This window comes from Podarcis raffonei, chromosome 4 (genome assembly GCF_027172205.1).
Source record: "Podarcis raffonei isolate rPodRaf1 chromosome 4, rPodRaf1.pri, whole genome shotgun sequence".
Lineage (NCBI taxonomy): Eukaryota > Metazoa > Chordata > Lepidosauria > Squamata > Lacertidae > Podarcis > Podarcis raffonei.
Window position 1 is genome coordinate 28,228,041 of NC_070605.1, and position 18,999 is coordinate 28,247,039.

Genomic DNA, 18,999 nt, shown 5'->3' on the forward strand with positions numbered 1-18,999 from the left:
TGCTGATTGAAAGAGATTGTACTGGGAAACGATAATAAAAAAAACAGTGCAAGGCTCTATTCTGAGAGAATGGCAGTTTGCAGTTGTTTCCTAGTAATATAGTAGGAAACTGAAATCACAGGCAGAGAAATGGATACGTTCCCCTTTCTTGCAGCAAACACAAGCCAGTTTGCTTTTCAATCAAAAGCACAGCTACTATTCTACTGAAAGAGGTCCTTCCCTAGGCAAGATGAGGATGCAGGAATGCTTGCACACTCTCAATGAAACTACAGCAGTCTTCCCTCAACCTGGTACCTTCCAGGTGTTTTGGACATAATAAAGCATCACAAATACAGCATGTTTTTAAAAAAATAAATAGCAAACCACCAATAAAACAATTCCAATCTATAAAACACTATTAACAAAGTAGCAACTAAAAAAAAAGCTAAACATCTCAATTACAGCAAAAGTCATATTATGTGATTAACAAATCAATAGGGCATGTATAATCTATAAAACAACATTACCAAAATAGCAACTAATAATAATAATAAAAAGCTGTCAAGTTCACACACTCTCTTTCCCCACAATTCATAATCTTTCACTAATTTCAGTTCATTGAAAGACACATAAATACATATAACGCCCATTGTTATGCCAACTCAGATGCTGTGCTGGCTGATGTCTTTGGGCAGTGGGCTCTCAGGCCCCCTTACCAGTGGTAAGGTTAAGTGCTTTCTTTCCTGGCACTACCGCTCTGATCAAAGTTGGAGCCTCTCCTCCTTCTCCCATGACTGCTTTTTAAAAAAGTAGATCTGTTCACATCTCATCTATGTTAGTTCTCAGAAGACCAAGTAGAATAAAAATGAAGCCTTTAGTAAATGAGCCTTTTACCATTGCACTTTGTAAAAGGTAAAGGGACCCCTGACCATTAGGTCCAGTTGCAGACGACTCTGGGGTTGCGGCGCTCATCTCGCTTCCGGGTCATGTGGCCAGCATGACTAAGCCGCTTTTAGCGAACCAGAGCAGCGCACAGAAACGCCATTTACCTTCCTGCCAGAGTGGTACCTTTTTATCTATTTGCACTTTGATGTGCTTTCAAACTGCTAGGTGGGCAGGAGCTGGGACCGAGCAACGGGAGCTCACCCCATTGCAGGGATTCGAACCGCCAACCTTCTGATCGGCAAGCCCTAGGCTCTGTAGCTTAACCCACAGCGCCACCCGCGTCCCATTCCACTTTGTACATAGCTGCATACACACCATACATTTGAAGTGCATTTAAAGCATGCACACACCCCTCAAGAATCCTGGAAACTGTAGTTTGTGCTTCACAGATCTATAATTCCCAGCACCCTTAAACTACTGTCTCCAGGATTCTTGGTGTATGTGTGCGTGTGTGCATGCTTTAAATGTATGCTACGTATGTAGCCTTCCCGCTGAGTTGATTGAAAACGATGCAGTACATCCACTCCAAAGCAAGTACCATTTAACTTCATAATTACCCAAGTATTTCGGAGCAGCAAACTTTTTTAAATTTTTGGTGAAGGTTTGAAACTGCAAATACAGATCTAGCAATTTGTATCTATTTTTTATGAAGTTCTAATTAGTGTGGCTTTGGCTTCCCGCAGGTTCAAACTTTGGAAACGAGGAGCAAACCATTCCTAAGGCAGCTGAGCCTTCTAAAGAAACACTCAAGGGGGCCAGTAGGACTCCACCACAGGCATCAAACAACGCAGCAGCTGCCCGTAGGAGTTTACTTCCAGCGCCGAAGACTGCCGCAACACCTGCTGGTGAGCTTTTCAAGCATGCTTATTGGAGTCCGTATAATGTACATATACATATACGTGCATGTTCCTAAAATGTGTGTTATGGCTTGGTCCTCATTTTCCGGCACTTAGAATTCTTCCACCTGCAGGGCACCAGGCTCTGCTCTGAGATATGGGTGGTCACCAAATCCTTCTCATTTTGTAAACAGCTGCTGCTGTTTAATGCATCCTTTCCTCCTGAATGCATTTTTGGATGTATTAATTTCCCTGAAAATTCCCTGTGAAGCATTTGCACCAGTCTATCTTCTGGTCATTGGTCATTTTGCTTGTCCTTCACACCAGTCTACCTTCTGGCCATTAGGCATTTTGCTTTCCCTTGAGGTTATTATTATTGATTTATGTAATGGTTCTAGGGGTTGCTCGTGCGTAAATCGGCGTCACACCTGGCTGGATTACCTGGGTGAACTCTTTCTGTCCGGACAGCCACTCACCCGTGGCTGTCTCAATCGCTGGCAGAATCTGTCAGTGGGCGTTTCTTGAACTTCTTCCAGCAAAGAAGCTCTTTGACACCTAGTCGCCGCCTACTCTCCCTGCGCGGAAGCCTTCTGCGCAGGGAGGGTGTGGGCAGCGGAGGACCCGTGCTCTCCCCACTGGTCTCCGGCGAGGAGTCATCGAGCCACCTCGCCGATTCCCCCATCTGCCCCCCTTCTCCACTGGTGTTACGCTGATTTCCTTCCCCAGAAGATGGGCTGCTTCTCTCCCTCCTGGGACGCTTTCCGGAATCCCTCTGGAGCCCTCCCTCTCCCTTTGGCTCCGATGGCAGTTCCCTGACAATTTAATACATTTTGTTAGGAGAGGCTCAGAACTTACAGGGTTAAGAGTTCTGAGTGATGACGCCTCACATTCTGAGGGCGGGCTTAGAACACTGAAGGGAGTGGTTTACTGTGTTCTTTCAGTGTGCGTGTTAGCTCCGTGGAGAAAGGAGCAACATGGGCGAACTATCGCCAGGAGATATATAGCTGTTGTGTTTTGCTAAGGAATAAAGACTTTAAGATAAGGAGACTGCTGCGTTTCAGCCTGAGTTATTACCACACGACAGAACGTTCCTGCTTCTGCTTCCGCTGTGTTTTACGCTCTGCTGAGTCAAAGGTCCCAGGGGGGAAGACCAGAGCTGCGCAAGAGAAGTGTGCCGGACCCCTGGACGTAATTGACCACCCAACACATTTATATTCCACTTTTCCTCCAAGGAGCTCAAGGTGACGTACATAGTTCTCCTCCTCCTTGTTTTATATTCACAACAACCCTGTGAGGTTGGTTAGGCTCAGAATGAGTGACTGGCCTAAGGTGCACTTCACGGCTGAGTAGGGATTTGAACCCTGGTCTCCCAGGTCTTGAGGGACACGGGTGGCACTGTGGGTTAAACCACAGAGCCTAGGACTTGCCAATCAGAAGGTCGGCGGTTCGAATCCCCACGACGGGGTGAGTTCCCATTGCTCGGTCCCTGCTCCTGCCAACCTAGCAGTTTGAAAGCACATCAAAGTGCAAGTAGATAAATAGGTACCGCTCCGGCAGGAAGGTAACCGGCGTTTCCGTGTGCTGCTCTGGTTCGCCAGAAGCGGCTTAGTCATGCTGGCCACATGACCCGAAAGCTGTACGCCGGCTCCCTCGGCCAGTAAAGCGAGATGAGCGCCACAACCCCACAGTTGGTCATGACTAGACCTAATGGTCAGGGGTCCCTTTACCTTTACCTTTTACTCCCAGGTCTTGGTCCGACACTCTAACCACACTAGCTCAAATATAAATAGGGTTAATATATGGCTCGCGTCCACCATTCCTTTTAATAATGCAAACCAGCCATTTATCTTTATATTTCCCTAATTTACTGGTATTTAACAGTAATGTAATTAGCATTGTGAGGACTGCCCATAGCTCAGTGGTAGAGCATCTGATTTGTGTGCTGATGGTCCCAGGTCCAATCCCCATCATCTCCTGATAGAACTGGGAATGGTCCCGTTGCTGGATCAGGCCAGTGGCCCAACTAGTCCAGCATCCTGTTCTCACAGTGGCCAACCAGATGCCTGTGGGAAACCCTCAAGCAGGATCTGTGCACAAGAGTGCTCTCTCCTACTGCGGCTTCCAACAATTGGCATTCAGAAGCGTTGCTGCTTCTGATGAAGGAGGCAGAACTTAGCTATCATAGCAAGCCATGGATAGCTCTCTCCTCCATGAAGTTGCCCCAGCCTCTTTTAAAGCCATCCAGGTTGGTGGCCATCACTGCCTTGTGGGAGCAAGTTCCATAGTTTCACTGTGTTGCATGAAGAAATTCTTTCCTTTGTCTGTCTTGAATCTTCCAACATCCACCACTATTGTGGTGTTATAAGAGAGGGAGAAAAAGTTACTTGTCTTCTTCTAAACTAAGAAGTCCCAAACACTGCGACCTCTTGATCGTTTGGGTTGCCCTTTTCTGAACCTTTCTCAGCACTCTAATATAATTTTTGAGGCAAGGCGACCAGAACTATATACAGAATTCCAAATGTAGTCGTGCCATAGATTTGTACAGCAGCATTAGGATGTTGGCAGCTTTATTTTCATTTCCTGCCTGAAACTCTGGAGAGCTGCTGCCAGTCCGTGTAGACAGTACTGATCCCAATGGACCAGTGGTCCTCCTCAATATAAGCCAGCTTCGCCAGATGCTGTTTTATCTCTCTTATACACGCTCTATCACGCTTATTCCTGTCAATTTTTCACATTACTTAAGGTGAGAAAGCACAAGTAGTTGGTTTGGGAATCATTATTTTTTATTAAATTAGAAGAGAAAGGGTAAAAAGGCTAAAGATGAGCTGGAGAAAGGAGGAAGACAGCATCGTGTTTCTTTCACAGCAGAGCTCTCTGGTCCAAGACAACAAATGTTGTCTAACCACTGCTATTTATTTTCATGTCAGGTCTGATATTTAATTGTGACACTTATCTAAGCACAGGTTAAAAAGCCAAGTGTGCAGCCAGCAGTGACATCAAGCCTGTTGTTGAAAGGAGAGGAAGTTTTGAATTCTTCTAGATAGATGATGTATTGTATTAGAGAAATGGCTGGTTATACCAGGATTTGGCTTTGGGCAAACATGCATTGTCATTGTAGCTTTATCTCCACCAGTAGTCATCAGGGGGCAATAATGCAACAAGGCAAGGCAGGGGAGAAAGAAGACCTCACTTCAAAATATTTCATTAAGGAATAATCTGCCCCTTCCTCCTTTCGGCCCCTGCTGGCTGCCCTTGCAGCTGTCAGCCACTGACAACGGTCCTGTCAAGAAAAAATACGATAAATACCAGTTCTGGGGGAGGTGTTAAGTAAGGCTGCCAGCCTCATTTTTCTGAAAGCCATAAATGCTAATAAGAAACTTGCCAACATTCTTCTGGTGGAAATCAAAACATTAAGCAGCCCCCAGTAAGAAGCAGGTGAAGCCTGGAAATAAGGAGCTGGAATCAGCTCCACACTCTTGGTACCTAAAAAATACATAGCTTTAGTAAAATATGAAACTATAAACTGGGGGTAGATAGGGGAGAAATTCGATTCAGTTCACATTCAAAGGGGGACCTACCTAATTCGCAGTTTCCAAAACAACTGAACCAAAATACACCAATCCTTCAAAATTTTCACTGCTCTGAATTTTGCAATGCAGTTGAAAATGCCCAGTGATCTGCTAGGATAAAGTGTGCATACAAAATCACGTATTAGGAAAAATAACATACAAAATGCATTATATTAGGGGAGATTTTAATTTGTAAAAATGTGTATATTGGGACTAATTTGTACTTAATTTGTACTAAAAAGATGGTGAATTTTTATGAAGACTTTTTTTTAAAAAAAGAAAACCTCAAACTGATGTGGGGATGTGGAGAACTTCAGACTGGAATAATGAGAAACTAAGAGAAACTGAAACGGACATCCCTACCATAGACCTGCATTTATTTTTTAAAAATGTAATGCAGGAATATCCTTCATGTCACAAAAGGAGGTTCACATACCTGCCACACATTAAAAAAAGACATGGGGAGGGCACATGGACTAGCCTCACCTCTCTCTGAGCCGTTCAAAGCCAGCCTCCATGCAGTCAGCTGGCATGTGCTTCTGTGTGCACTGAGAGGTCTTCCACACGAGGAGGGACCCTGGCCCAATCAGTCCTGCCTCATATGGAAGAGCATACATCAGCAAATATGCAGAGCCCTTCACACCCTGGCCAACCATACAGATGGAGAAGAGGAATGGTTGCTGCAGATGTCAGTGGTGAGGTTGGGGCTGGCCTAAAGCAACTCCACATCCCTTTTCATGCATTATTTCAAAGCATGGGGAGAGTCATCAGAACACCACCACCATCCTAGAATCTACCTAGTTCAGTCTCAGCAAATCAGCACATCTTTGTACAATTGTTTTGGATTATCTGGCCTTATAAGTGATGATGGGAAGTTGGCTGAATTGAATGCGTTGAGCTGCCTCCATCTAACCCAGTATGGCCTACTCTGACTGGCAGGGTCTCTGGCAGAGGTTTTTTGCCAACCAAATGCTAACTTGAGATTGTGCAAACAGTTTAACCTGAGACTTCCTGCCTCTGGGCTCTGATCCATCAGCTTCATGGGAGAGCATATGAGCCGTGAAAAGCACTGAGATCAGGTTGAGATCTTTCTCCTCCCATTTCCTAGAGGAAAAGATTGATCAAATCAGTCTAAATATGAGGTAGAATAGCTTCTTCTAATTACTATTTTAAAAGTGTTTGCCGATGGAAAGAAATTAATAGGGAGAACAAAGGAAGCTGATTCATGTAGGATCCATTTATTTGTACATCTTGGCCAATATTGTCTGGTCTGACTGGCAGCAGCTCTCCAGGATCTCAGGCAGAGCTCTTTTCCTTGCTACCTGATCCTTTTTAAGCTGGAGAATCCAGGGACCGAATCCTTGTCGCTGAGCTGTAATCGCTCCCCCACAACACCTGAGGGCATATCCAGATGAATGAATCCTACTTTTTATTGATTTAAGAAGCCAATGCTGAAGTAGAGACAGATGGATGCATTTATGTTGCCATATCACGAGCCTCAGTCCATTACGTATCTGTATACACCATGACCACCCTGATTGTGTGAAGGAGGTGTTTATTATTTATAGTATTTATTTATGCAATTTAAAGACTACCCTATAAATGGATATATCTGGGTGGCATGCAAGGATTAAAAGAATATTACAATGAGACAGAATCAATATTGTACCATTATAAAATCACAAATCATGTTAAAGCAGAAGACAGGAAAAGAAGCTTTGCAGCAGCTCATTGATTTGAAATGGAGGGCCAAGGAGTAAAATCCACAGATTTAAAACCAGGGGTGTATTGACTCCCAAGCTAACAGGGCTAAAGCCTGGGACTGTTTTGCACCCAGCCTCTAATGTCTCGATCAGGTGCTTCATGCGGTGCACACACCACCAGTCAGCTGTTGGGTGGGAGAGCACCCACAGAGGGCAAGGGAGAGGCAGCAGAGGCCAGCACTGTGAGGAAGGGAGACGAGAGCCAGCCAATGAGAGTGCTGGTGGTGACCTCTGCTAGGCAATCAGCTCTGTGGGAAAAAGCCAAGCCAATCTCAGCTCAGCACAAGCAGCAAGTACGGGTGAGAGCCTCAAGATGCCCATCACCCCATTAGTTCTTCTGCCCAGCAGAGAGGGCAGGATTCCTGGAGCTTGTCATCACTGTGATTCTCTGGTAGGAAAGAGTGGACTGGCAGACCCCACATCACATTCCCACAAAATGTCATCTCTTGGACTATAGTAATTCACCATTTTAAGGTGGAGACAGACATAATCTAAAAAGAGGACCAAGCATGAAGAAGAAGAAGAAGAGGAGGAGGAAGAAGAAGAAGAGGAGGAGTTTGGATTTGATATCCCGCTTTATCACTACCCGAAGGAGTCTCAAAGAGGCTAACAATCTCCTTTCCCTTCCTCCCCCACAACAAACACTCTGTGAGGTGAGTGGGGCTGAGAGACTTCAGAGAAGTGTGACTAGCCCAAGGTCACCCAGCAGCTGCATGTGGAGGAGCGGGGAAGCGAACCCGGTTCACCAGATTACAAGTCCACTGCTCTTAACCACTACACCACACTGGCCAACTTTCTTCCACCTTCACAAGCTGAGCTCCACACACAGTAGTGGACGGCGTGGTAAAGGAGAGGCGCTCACCTGACCTCCCGGCTGGTGAGTCACTGCTGCTTTCCAGTAGGGGGGGGGCAAGGTGGCAGGGAGGGTAGCACCATGCAAATGCACTGGTAGGAGCACTGGATTGGCTCAGCCAGTGAATTTGCACTGCACCAACCTGGCCGCTGCCTCACCCTTCCGTATCCCAGTAAGCAGCAAGAGTCACGTATCTTCAGACCAGCACGCTGTCCACTACTGGACATGATCAATAGGGAAGTACCAGTAAACTCAGGGAAACAACAACAGTGTTATTGTTTGAACCCCACCCATCTGACTGGGTTGCTCCAGCCACTGTGGGCAGCTTCCAACAGATATAAAAATGTAATAAAACATCAAACATTAAAACTTACCTGTACAGGGCTCCTTAAGATGTCTTCTAAAGTTGTATAGTGCTTTATTTCCTTGACATCTGATGGGAGGGCGTTCCACAGGGCAGACATCGCTACTGAGAAGGTCCTCTGTCTGGCTCCCTGTAACTTCACTTCTCACAGTAAGTGAACCACCAGAAGGCCCTCAAAGCTGGATCTCAGTGTCCAGGCTGAACAATGGAGGTCTCCTGAAGTACAAGAAAACTTGAGGATAAAACATTAAGGGAAGAAAGGGAGCCCCCCTAACAGCTCAATGAAGACTGAGCGTCCTCAGAGGTCATGGAATGCTGACTGCTGAGGGGAAAACAGGATCTAATGGAGTATTCTTGAATAGGGCATGGGTGGCTGTTGGGAACTCTGAACAGGAACACACCACACTGCAATATTTTTATGGCAAGTCCCAGTTGTTACAGATAATAATAATAACAATAAATAAATATTAAAAGTGCAGTATTGCGGTGACTACGACCAGTGGCTGCCACAAATGAACAGAAATGGCTTTTGAGAGATTGACTCCGGAAAGGAAAAAGTATGTTTGAGCTGGGCCAATGCTCTAGAATATTACATCTCTCTTCCCTCATTATTCCCCATGGTGTATGGAATGAATAGCAGTGGGTGAACTGCCTTGCATGCCATTTAGCTTCAAATAGGAAACATCTGAAAGGAAGGGTTTCACCATAGCGCTTGAAATGCATGCATAGCGGAGGAAAGTGCATCATTGTAACAAGGTGTAAGTGGGAAATTCATTTGCAAAGGAACAGCTTCAAGCATCCTAATGAGAGGAATGCAACCCTGCAAAGTTCCATTTGAAATATGTCATGTGTTGGGTTTTCCTAGAAGAGGACTGTTCCTCCCATACAATCTCATTTAAAAGGGAAATATAAATCCCGGGTAGATAGCAGATCTAGTATTTTCATGAGATCTGCTTGTCATCTAAATTAGGCAATGGGGTACCAATAATCTTTAATTAACACAACTAGTATCTCACCATTTTGCTGCACCACAGCAATTCAGACCGTCAGAAACAAAACAAAAGAGAGAGAGAGAAGACAAGCGCCTAGCATGGGACAACAACATTAGAAAATAATTGCCATGCAAATTGCGTTGATGACAGGAGTTGATTGCTTTTCTTCCACTCTATGAAATGAGTAAATTTAATTAGATTTCACTGTATTACACCATCCACTTATGCATATTTGGAACTTTCTCAATTTTGCATACTTTGCTGGCATGTCATAGATTAAACAGAAAAAGATTACAGAGGAAGAGGAGGGAGGGAAGATAAGAGATTGGGGGGGCAGGGATGAGAAAGCATGGGATTTGTCCTTTCATACTCTAGTGAAATAATTGTGCTGCATGAGGAAATGTTGTGAGACATGTTTTATTTATAGAAAGTTGGTAGTTTTCAAGAGAGAAGGCAAATATTGGTCAAGAGCTTTGGAAACTAAGGTACTCTTACTTGCTTATTTAAAATACGCTATCTCAGAAAATGATCTAGATGTGGGAACTAGTCTTGTCACTGGTGCAAAGGTAATGGTCACAAATAACTGGAAAAAGAACATACTTCCTATTGAATCTGAATGGATCAAAATGGTTTGTTCCATTGCGTCGATGATCAAATCAACCTACTATAAGAGAATATGTCTAAATCTGCCCAATAGGTTTATGGAGAGAGGGGTGTTTTTTTAAATAAAGCTCAGGAATAATGTTTAATGACAATTATCTGCATTGCCAAATCATGCCCTGAATTGGATCAGAGGGGTGGTTTGCACCACATTAGAACCTTTTAAAGAAGAAAATCATTTTCAATCCTAACCCTGTCTGCTTGGGAGTAAATCCAAAGGAAAGTAAATCCTAGGTAACTGGGGCTAGGTTTGCAGCCTTAGCAAGGGGAACAAAAGCTGGGGCAATGATCCACTGCTTCCTCCCTACCTTCCAATGGCTCTCTTGGGCAAAAGAAGAGTAAGTCGGCTGCCCACAATCACCACTCGCCAACGTTGCCCCACAGAGAGACATGGCCTTTTTGCAAGCATGTGATCTAAAACTTAAAATCAGGTCTAGTTTGACTCTTACGTACATATATAGCCTTTTAAATAAAAAGACAAAAAAAGTACAGGAAAATAAGTCACTTTCGGTTGGTAAAGGACAAAAATAATTACTAGCAAAAGAGTCAAAGTCAAGAAATAGAAAAGAACAAAAAATGAATCTTCCTAGGCTGACAAATATACAGTTCGGTCCTTGTTTGCTTACTTATTCATGTTATTTCCATCTTGTCGAGTAATTCTCTAGTGAGAACTGGATTGTTCTTTTCTCATAACCTTTTCATATTTCTAGCTTATCTCATCTTGTCTCAAACAGTGTGTGCAGTAATGGCTCATTACTTAGGAAGGGCATGACTGCTCGCGAGCATTGGGGTGATGGTAGGAAGGCAAAAAAGTTAGAATTATTTATCTTTCTCTGCAGAAGGCAAAACAAGCCCCCACCACCACCACCATTAGTAGGTAGCTTGGAAACTCCATTAAAGATGTTTCTGAGGATGGTTTCATTCAAACTTATATCAAGTAGCCACAGTGGCCATTTTTTGACGTATCAGCTTACTATACGAATATGCCTCCTGCCAACCTAGCAGTTCGAAAGCACGTCAAAGTGCAAGTAGATAAATAGGTACCGTTGTGGCGGAAAGGTAAACGGCATTTCCGTGCGCTGCTCTGGTTCGCCAGAAGCGGCTTAGTCATGCTGGCCACATGACCCGGAAGCTGTACGCCGGCTCCCTCGACCAATAAAGCGAGATGAGCGCCACAACCCCAGAGTCGGCCACAACTGGACCTAATGGTCAGGGGTCCCTTTACCTTTTATACCAATATGCATAAATTCCCATAGAAACCAAAGAAGAGGCCTCTGCCGGATCAGGTCAAAGGTCCATCTAGTCCAGCCTCCTGCTCTCACAATTAACCTTCAGACATCTTTTGAATACCCTTCTTATGGCAACACGCCCATTCAGCTGTTTGTTTCCTTTTCTAGATGAGCCAATCATTACTGTGATTGATTTGTGGTCTACGTTGCACCCAGCTTTGACAATTCATGTGATTGGGTGGTATTTAGAAACTTTTGTAAATTAAATAATTAAATAAAACATTAGAAACTCCTTGGCTACAAACTTGCAGACAGTTTGGCTGCTGAAATTCCACCGAATCCAACCCCTAACGGACCCAGAAGTCTCAGGGCGGTTCACAGAATAAAATATTTCATGAAATAAGTTAATTATCCAAATGCAGAATTGCAAAAAAATATGCTTGTTTCTCTCTTACCGCTTCCAACTACAAAGCACTAGAGCCACAGATTTCATTATTAGCATTCTCTTTATTTGAAGTCACTGAAGATACATATCACATAGATGGCGAGTTTTTAATGTATTGTGACAGTAGCTTGGTTTTCCAGGTTCATATACCCTGCAGTAAAATACAACTGATCTATTTGTCATTTTTCCCTGTACATGCACAAGAAGAATGTAAAAATGTATTATTTGAGCATCATTTATCTTTCATCTGAAATGATTGCCCAATTTGACCTTGGTTTCCGCCCCCCCATTACTGCCCATTGTTATGTAGCCTGAAAGCAAATAGGTTTTAAATGCCGAAGGTAGACAACAGAAAATGTGTCCTTAAAAATGCTCAATGACTTGTCAACCTGTTTCTAAACCTATCTGCCTAGAAGTAATGCTAAAGCCCTCTTTATGCATCATACCTGTGATTATGAGTGTGTATGTCACATGTGTGCATGCATGGAACGCAGGTCTTGGTGCAATCATATCTAATGGTCCTGCTGCAATTTCCACATGACCTGCTGCACTTCCCTTCCCTGTCACATGTACAATTGAACATGCATATGGCACATGAAAAGTGTTAATGTAACCGCAGTCAGGCAGAAAATGAAGGCCCTTTCACACAGCTATGCTTCCCATTCAGTCACATGCAAAACAAACATCCGGTGTCTTAACCTTTTCAACAGGCTCAAAGAAAGAAGTACAGAAAGATCAAGAGGCCAACAGACCCACAGTTTCATCCCCTAAGAGACTGGTTGTATCATCCACCAAGCTCCACTCACCAGGTATGTATAAACCAAACACACTTGTTTTTAAGGACTGTTTGAACTTTGCCAATATTTAACTTGCATCAATATTGTGTGTCGGCAAAAACTTGTGCCATTGAAAGGAAGCATACACCAAAAGCTGTTCTATTTGAAACAAGTCAATGCTATTTTCAAACCAAATTTCACCTGCTGGCACCGCACTGATGACCCATGAGTTTGGTAGTCCTGGTCAGGTAAGTGAGTCCCTCCCAAACCCAGAGGATGCAGTTCTGACATCTCATTAGTACAGTTGTACCTCGGGTTACAAACGCTTCAGGTTACATACACTTCAGGTTACATACACTTCAGGTTACACACTCCACTAAGCCAGAAGTAGTGCTTCAGGTTAAGAACTTTGCTTCAGGATAAGAACAGAAATCGGGCTCCAGCGGCGCAGCGGCAGCAGGAGGCCCCATTAGCTAAAGTGGTGCTTCAGGTTAAGAACAGTTTCAGGTTAAGAACAGACCTCTGGAACGAATTAAGTACTTAACCCGAGGTACCACTGTAAAAGGAATGGGAACCAAATTATCAAGAGGTGAACTTGCTTGGATACCCCTCTGACTTTTCTGCTGGTGATGCGAGGAGCAGGTTGTTGATGTGCTGGTTCACTTCTGGTTTTGACTCTCAAGTCAGTAAGGGAGCTTAAAATGGCTCTGAATTTCCATGGAGTTGGCATCTCAACATGATATATGACTGTTGATTTGGTTCTCTGATGGAATGGGCAAGAGGAAAAGGGTTCTTTACACTGATTTGTACATGAACAGAAAATCTATAGATGATAAATAGCCATCTGTCAGGGATTCTTTAGCCGTGATTCCTGCGTTGCAGAGGGGTGGACTAGACAGGGGTGCCAACTTCAATAAAATATTGGGGGAGGCGGGTAAGTCCCTCTCCACATAATAAATAATAGATCATAAGACCATTTGAATGGCAATGCCCATCAAATTTAGGGGGAACTCGACCCCTAAGAGTTGGCTCCTATGGGACTAGATGACTTTTGGGGTCCCTTCCAATTCTAGAATTCTCTGATTCTCTGAAATAATAAACTTCAAACTTGCAGCTTGTGCAGCAGGCAAACTCTGTTATGCCACTTGGCAAAGCAAATTCTGTCCGGTTAAGTCTTTGAATGGAATAAGCCATTGTTGTTAACTGTTTAAAATAAGGCAAACTATTTGAAACACATGATTATACATAAACAATCAACAACTCTTAACAGTGGCGGCGGCAGCAGCAAACCCCTCATAGCAGTAATGGGTCATTACATTCCTACAAAATTTCAGTTATTTCTACAGATACCTTCAGAGGACAAATATAATCCTGATATATTGGCACCTGTGCGTCAGATACATGGCTGCACCTAGCATTTTCCTTCTGCTCAGTGTCAACAGACCCACCGCTGAATTGCGGAAATTGTATTCTAAATCGCTCCATAATTGGAAAGCCAATAGGTGGGGAGGGGTAGGCCAGAGCAGCTGTCTCCACAGGAAGAAGAGAGGCAAAAGCACCAAGCTTTTGTGCATACGTGATTCTGTCGGGCTGCAATGTTTAGCTACTAATCAGTTAGATTAATTGAGTGGAACATTTCTGATAGGTTATAAAAAATGACCCCAATAAATCAAATTTAAATTACATTTTTATATAAGAGCTTACAAAAGCCATCAGGAGTGTGTGTTGGGGGGGTTGTGTAGGCACTATCAAAGAAAAGCTATACCTCTTTCTTTCTTGCATTGAAGGCTATGCTCTTCTAAGGACTAGGTGAAGTGTAACACTGATTGCATGTAGGCAATTCATGTGCATTAAAAAAAGTACACTACTACTGTATGGATCAGGATCAGGACCGTGATATGTGGGTGAGGGTTGCGTTTTCCTGACAAAAATATCTCTCTCTCTCTCTCTCTCTCTCTCTCTCACACACACACACACACACACACACACACACCCCTACTATTAGTTCTGCAAGGGAAGATTCCACTGAGTTGATTATTATTGATTTTATTGGAATTTGTAGTGATTTTATTGTGTTTTTAATTATTTTTACTGGGCCATGCAGCAGGTTTTAAGGAAACCTTTCCATGTGCTATGGGTCTGATAGTTGTGTGTGTGCAAACACAATCACACACATGCACGCACATCCTGCAGTGGCTATTTATTTTTGGTTTTTTTTAAAGAAACATGCAAGTTGATTGCTTATTTGTAATGTGCTTTGAGGTCTTTTATTCAATTATGTGGTGCATACATTTTTTAAATAGTTTTTTTTAATGTAGTTTGATCCTATGATAATCCATAATGCAGAATATATGTGCATAATCTAAAACAACAACAACCCGGAAAGTATATCCTTTTATTCAGAGCTATTTTTATTCAAATGCAAAACCTAAACTGACTTTTATCAGTTAAAATTTAGACAATTAACAAATCAAAAGTTTATTTTGACAGCCCTTTGGGGGTTGCAAAATTTGACATGGAGTACCAGAAGATGTTTAATACTGCAAAAAAATTTATTAGCCTTTTCAATAGCACTTAGCGGCCATAAGCCATTATCAAATTTCACATGCTTCAGCGCCATTTATCTCAGCAGGACTCAGGCTTCCGTAACCTTGCCCTAGATGGTGACTTATTACTTAAAATTAATAGGATTTTTTTGAACCCACAGTCTCACCTGACCCCAAAAGACACTTTTTGAAATAGAATTGCATTCTTTCGTAGGCTTGAACCCTTTGTTTAGCTTTTTTCCAATCTTTCAAAAAAGTGAAAACAAATTATCCTCAATTTAGTGGGAGTTAAAATGATTTCAAGGAGACATCCATTCAGTCTTTAAAAAAACGGTACTTGAATCTTCATAATAACCTTCAGGCACCTTAGGTGTTCTTGCAGAGGGCTGAAGGTTATATGGGTTAACATACGCATCTTTACATATTTACTGCATTGTGCTGGATTGAGACTCTTTCAGGCTTAGAGTAGACTAGCCTTTCCCAACCTGGTGCCCTTCAGACATTTTGCATTACAGTGGTACCTCGGGTTAAGAACTTAATTCGTTCCAGAGGTCCGTTCTTAACCTGAAACTGTTCTTAACCTGAGGTACCACTTTAGCTAATGGGGCCTCCCACTGCTGCCTGCCGCCGGAGCACGATTCTGTTCTCATCCTGAAGCAAAGTTCTTAACCTGAGGTACTATTTCTGGGTTAGTGGAGTCTGTAACCTGAAGCGTCTGTAACCTGAGGTACCACTGGATAGCTCCTATCTTCATAAGCACACAAGAAGAGCCTGCTGGATTAGGCTAATGGCCCATCTAGTCCTTCATCCTGTTCACACAGTAGCCAAATGAATGCCTGTGAGAAGCCCAAAAGCAGGACCGGAACACAATATCACTCTCTCCCCCACCTGTGACTCCCAGCACCTAGTATTCAGAGACCTACTGCCCCAAACAGTGGAGGAAGAATCTAGCAATCACGACTAGTGTCCACTTATCCTCCATGAATTTGTCTAATCCTCTTTTAAAGCAATCCAGATTGGTGGCCATCACTACCTCCTGTGGGAGTGCGTTCCATGGTTTAATTGTGTGTTGAGTGAAGAAGCACTTTCTCTTGTCTGGGATAGAATTGAAGGGTTTGGAGGGATCCAAGGGTCATCTAGTCCAACCCCCTGTAATGCAGGAATCTCAGCTACAACATCATCCAGGACAGATGGCCGCCCAACCTCTGCTTAAAAACCTCCAAGGAAAAAAGAGTCCACAACCTTCCAAGGGAGACTGTTCCACTGTTGAGCAGCTCTTACCATCAGAAAGATTTTTTTCTGTATGTTTCGTCAGAATCCCATTTGGATAAGTCTAGGTGATGCTTCATCTTGACACTCTTTTAGCTGGCCAGATACCACCATCTTGATCACCTTGTCCAAGAATGAGATATTTGTTACCAGGCAGTAGTTATCTAAAACCTAAGGGTATTAGGAGGGCCTTTCAGAATCTCTCCCAACACCACCATAACTTTATTGAAGTCCCATTGTGTTTAAATAAATAAATAAATAAATGTGTCTATTCAAAGCATGACAAAGCCTGGATCCGACCATCGGAAAGGCTTTTCAGTGTTTCCTTTAATGTGCAGTAATCCTCTCCGGTAGACATACTGCTTGTATTATTTTATCCTAAAAATCCAAACCTTGCTGTTCAAGTGACTGAAAATATTTTAAAGCAGTCATGTCTCTACCCATTAATATGTCTCATTCTGCTTCTCCATAACACCCCAGAATTTCACAGCTGTTAAAGGAGCGTGGCAGAAAGGAATTTGGAATTCGTCCCGGCATCAGGAGTGTATTTTCTGTCCTCTATGTGAAAACAGCAGAATGGGGACAGAATATGCATACTGAGTTGTTCTTTTAGCCCCAGGTGAATAGAGGAGTTCAGGTTTATCCCTAAGGACAAAAACCACTGTTTAAATTACAAGGACATTTCAGAGTATTTGGAAGGACAACTTAAAGGCTTGCACTTCAAATACTGTAAGGCTGTGGGGAATTGGCGAAGACGATAGACAAAATTTCAGGGAATTTTCCTTAATTAAATCCCAGCCAATTTAGCTGTGGAGTCCTCGAGGAAGTCACTGCGAAGCAGCCTCACTGACCTTGCTATTATACAACTTTTGTTGTCAAGTGAATTCTAAGCATTTCAGAGACAAAACACGTGTCTCTCCAAGCCCTGCTGTGGTTTCTTTTATCCATAATCATAGGGAAGATGGGCAGCTTGATCCTAGAGGGATTCAGCGGCAGGTACAGCAGAGATTTGGAGCAGCTATAAGTAATATCCAAAGTATGGCAAAGGCGGCATAGAAATAATTGGCCCGTATGCTAACGCAAGCCACCCTGACCTCCCACTTAACTCTCTGAACAGAAAACAATTTCTTAAATGCCAAAAATCTACAATGACAGCTTTGACCTGGCACTACAAATCTACCGCGCCCTCAGCTTAAGTCCTTTACAAAAATACGCCAATTACTCTGGTCACTTTTATATGTAGTAGCAAGCCAAGCTACTCACCTTAATATACCATACCGTGCAGGAAACCCAGTTATTGCCACACACTGTTCTTTTCCTGACATTGTTGTTGTTGTTGTTGTTGTTGTTGTTGTTGTTGTTGTTGTTGTTGTTGTTGTTATTTATTAAATTTGTATACCACCCTTCAACCATAGATCTCAAGGCAATTCACAGCATAAAAATACAAAATAAAAAAACAAATGTAGTAGACATGAGTAGATAAAACAAAGCACTGTGGCGTGATGACTAAACTCAGGACTGTGGTTTGTTTAACCTGAACAAGCCAGGATCGCTAGCTAGCCCTTAGCCATATAGCTGCTTGTGGGCTTGCAAATCCTGGCTTCTTAGGGTGAAACAAACCACAGTTGGGTAACAAATCCACCTGAGGATAACAAATCCGTCTGACATATGAAGCAAGAGCAATCTGGCTATGTGCATGAGTACACAGTTCATGCACAGTATGTTTTATTAAGCCACACCTCTTGGCTTAGTGCTATGTGCAAACACAGCCACTGCCTCCCCTTTCCCCCCATTTGTCCTTTCTGTCTGGAACTTCTGCTTGGCACATCTGTGCTGCACAAAGGCAATACAATGGCATTGTAGGCAGCAGCTGCAACACAGGCAGTAGTATCCTCCTCTAACAAACATACTGGGATGCTGGCTCCTGGTTGTGTCATCTGCTTTCTCCATTTATCAGCTCATTGGACAAGACTTTCGCAAATGCACAGAATTTTACGCACAAGATAAACATACCCCTGTTGTTTTGATTATTTACATCAGGTTCAAGCACACATTATATCAGGAAATGCAAATTCACTGAGAACCAGCATCTGATCAGGCACACATATGTGTCAAGGTGCATAGTAGCCCAAGCTAGCCAAGTTCTTGGTCTTCAACCAAGGGGTTGATCGAGAGCAAGTAGGCAAATGCCTCCCTGCTCGGCTGTGAAGCCTTGCTTTTGATGCCAAAATAAACTTTCTCTGTGCAGAGCGCCACTCTCCCATGGCTGGCTCATTCACTGGCAGAATCTGAGAGTGGGCGATCCTTGAATCTTCCCCAGCAGAGTAGTCTTTTGACGCCCAGTCTGCGCCTGCTTTCTCTACGCTTCAGCTTACTGCGCACAAAAGGCGTGGACACTGGGGGACCTCCCTCCTCCCTGCTTTGCTCAGCCAAAGTGTCCTGGCACCGCCTTGCAGCCTCTGAGCCCTGCGTCTCCTCCTCACCGGAGGCGTGGCTTCTTTCTTCCACTGAGGAGGTACTGCTTCTCACAATCCCTGGGGGCTCTCTGTAATCCATTTGCTCCTTCTCCTCTCTTCCCTGAGCCGATGGCAGTTCCCTGACACCTGAGGTAGAAAATCCCACAAGTGCCTCTCCCTGGGACTGAAAATACAGTAAGAATACATTTTAAAACTAGCAATTTGCTGCCCTCTCATAGCTCCCAGAATCAGCCGGCTGATGTGGCTCCCTTACTCAGCATGATGCTTGGGCCCCTTCAATAAGCTCTGCAGAGTTT

General features: G+C 43.5%; 1 protein-coding gene across 2 annotated transcripts in view; it reads left to right on the forward strand.

Moving 5' to 3' along the window:
• The window catches only part of MTUS2 (microtubule associated scaffold protein 2), a 217,993-nt gene that overhangs the window by 145,376 nt on the left and 53,618 nt on the right, over nt 1-18,999 (forward strand). For both annotated transcript variants that reach the window (XM_053385964.1, XM_053385965.1), the window contains 2 exons: nt 1,608-1,769; nt 12,346-12,444. In XM_053385964.1, coding sequence (XP_053241939.1) covers nt 1,608-1,769; nt 12,346-12,444 — 261 coding nt within the window. The remainder of the gene's footprint in view (nt 1-1,607; nt 1,770-12,345; nt 12,445-18,999) is intronic.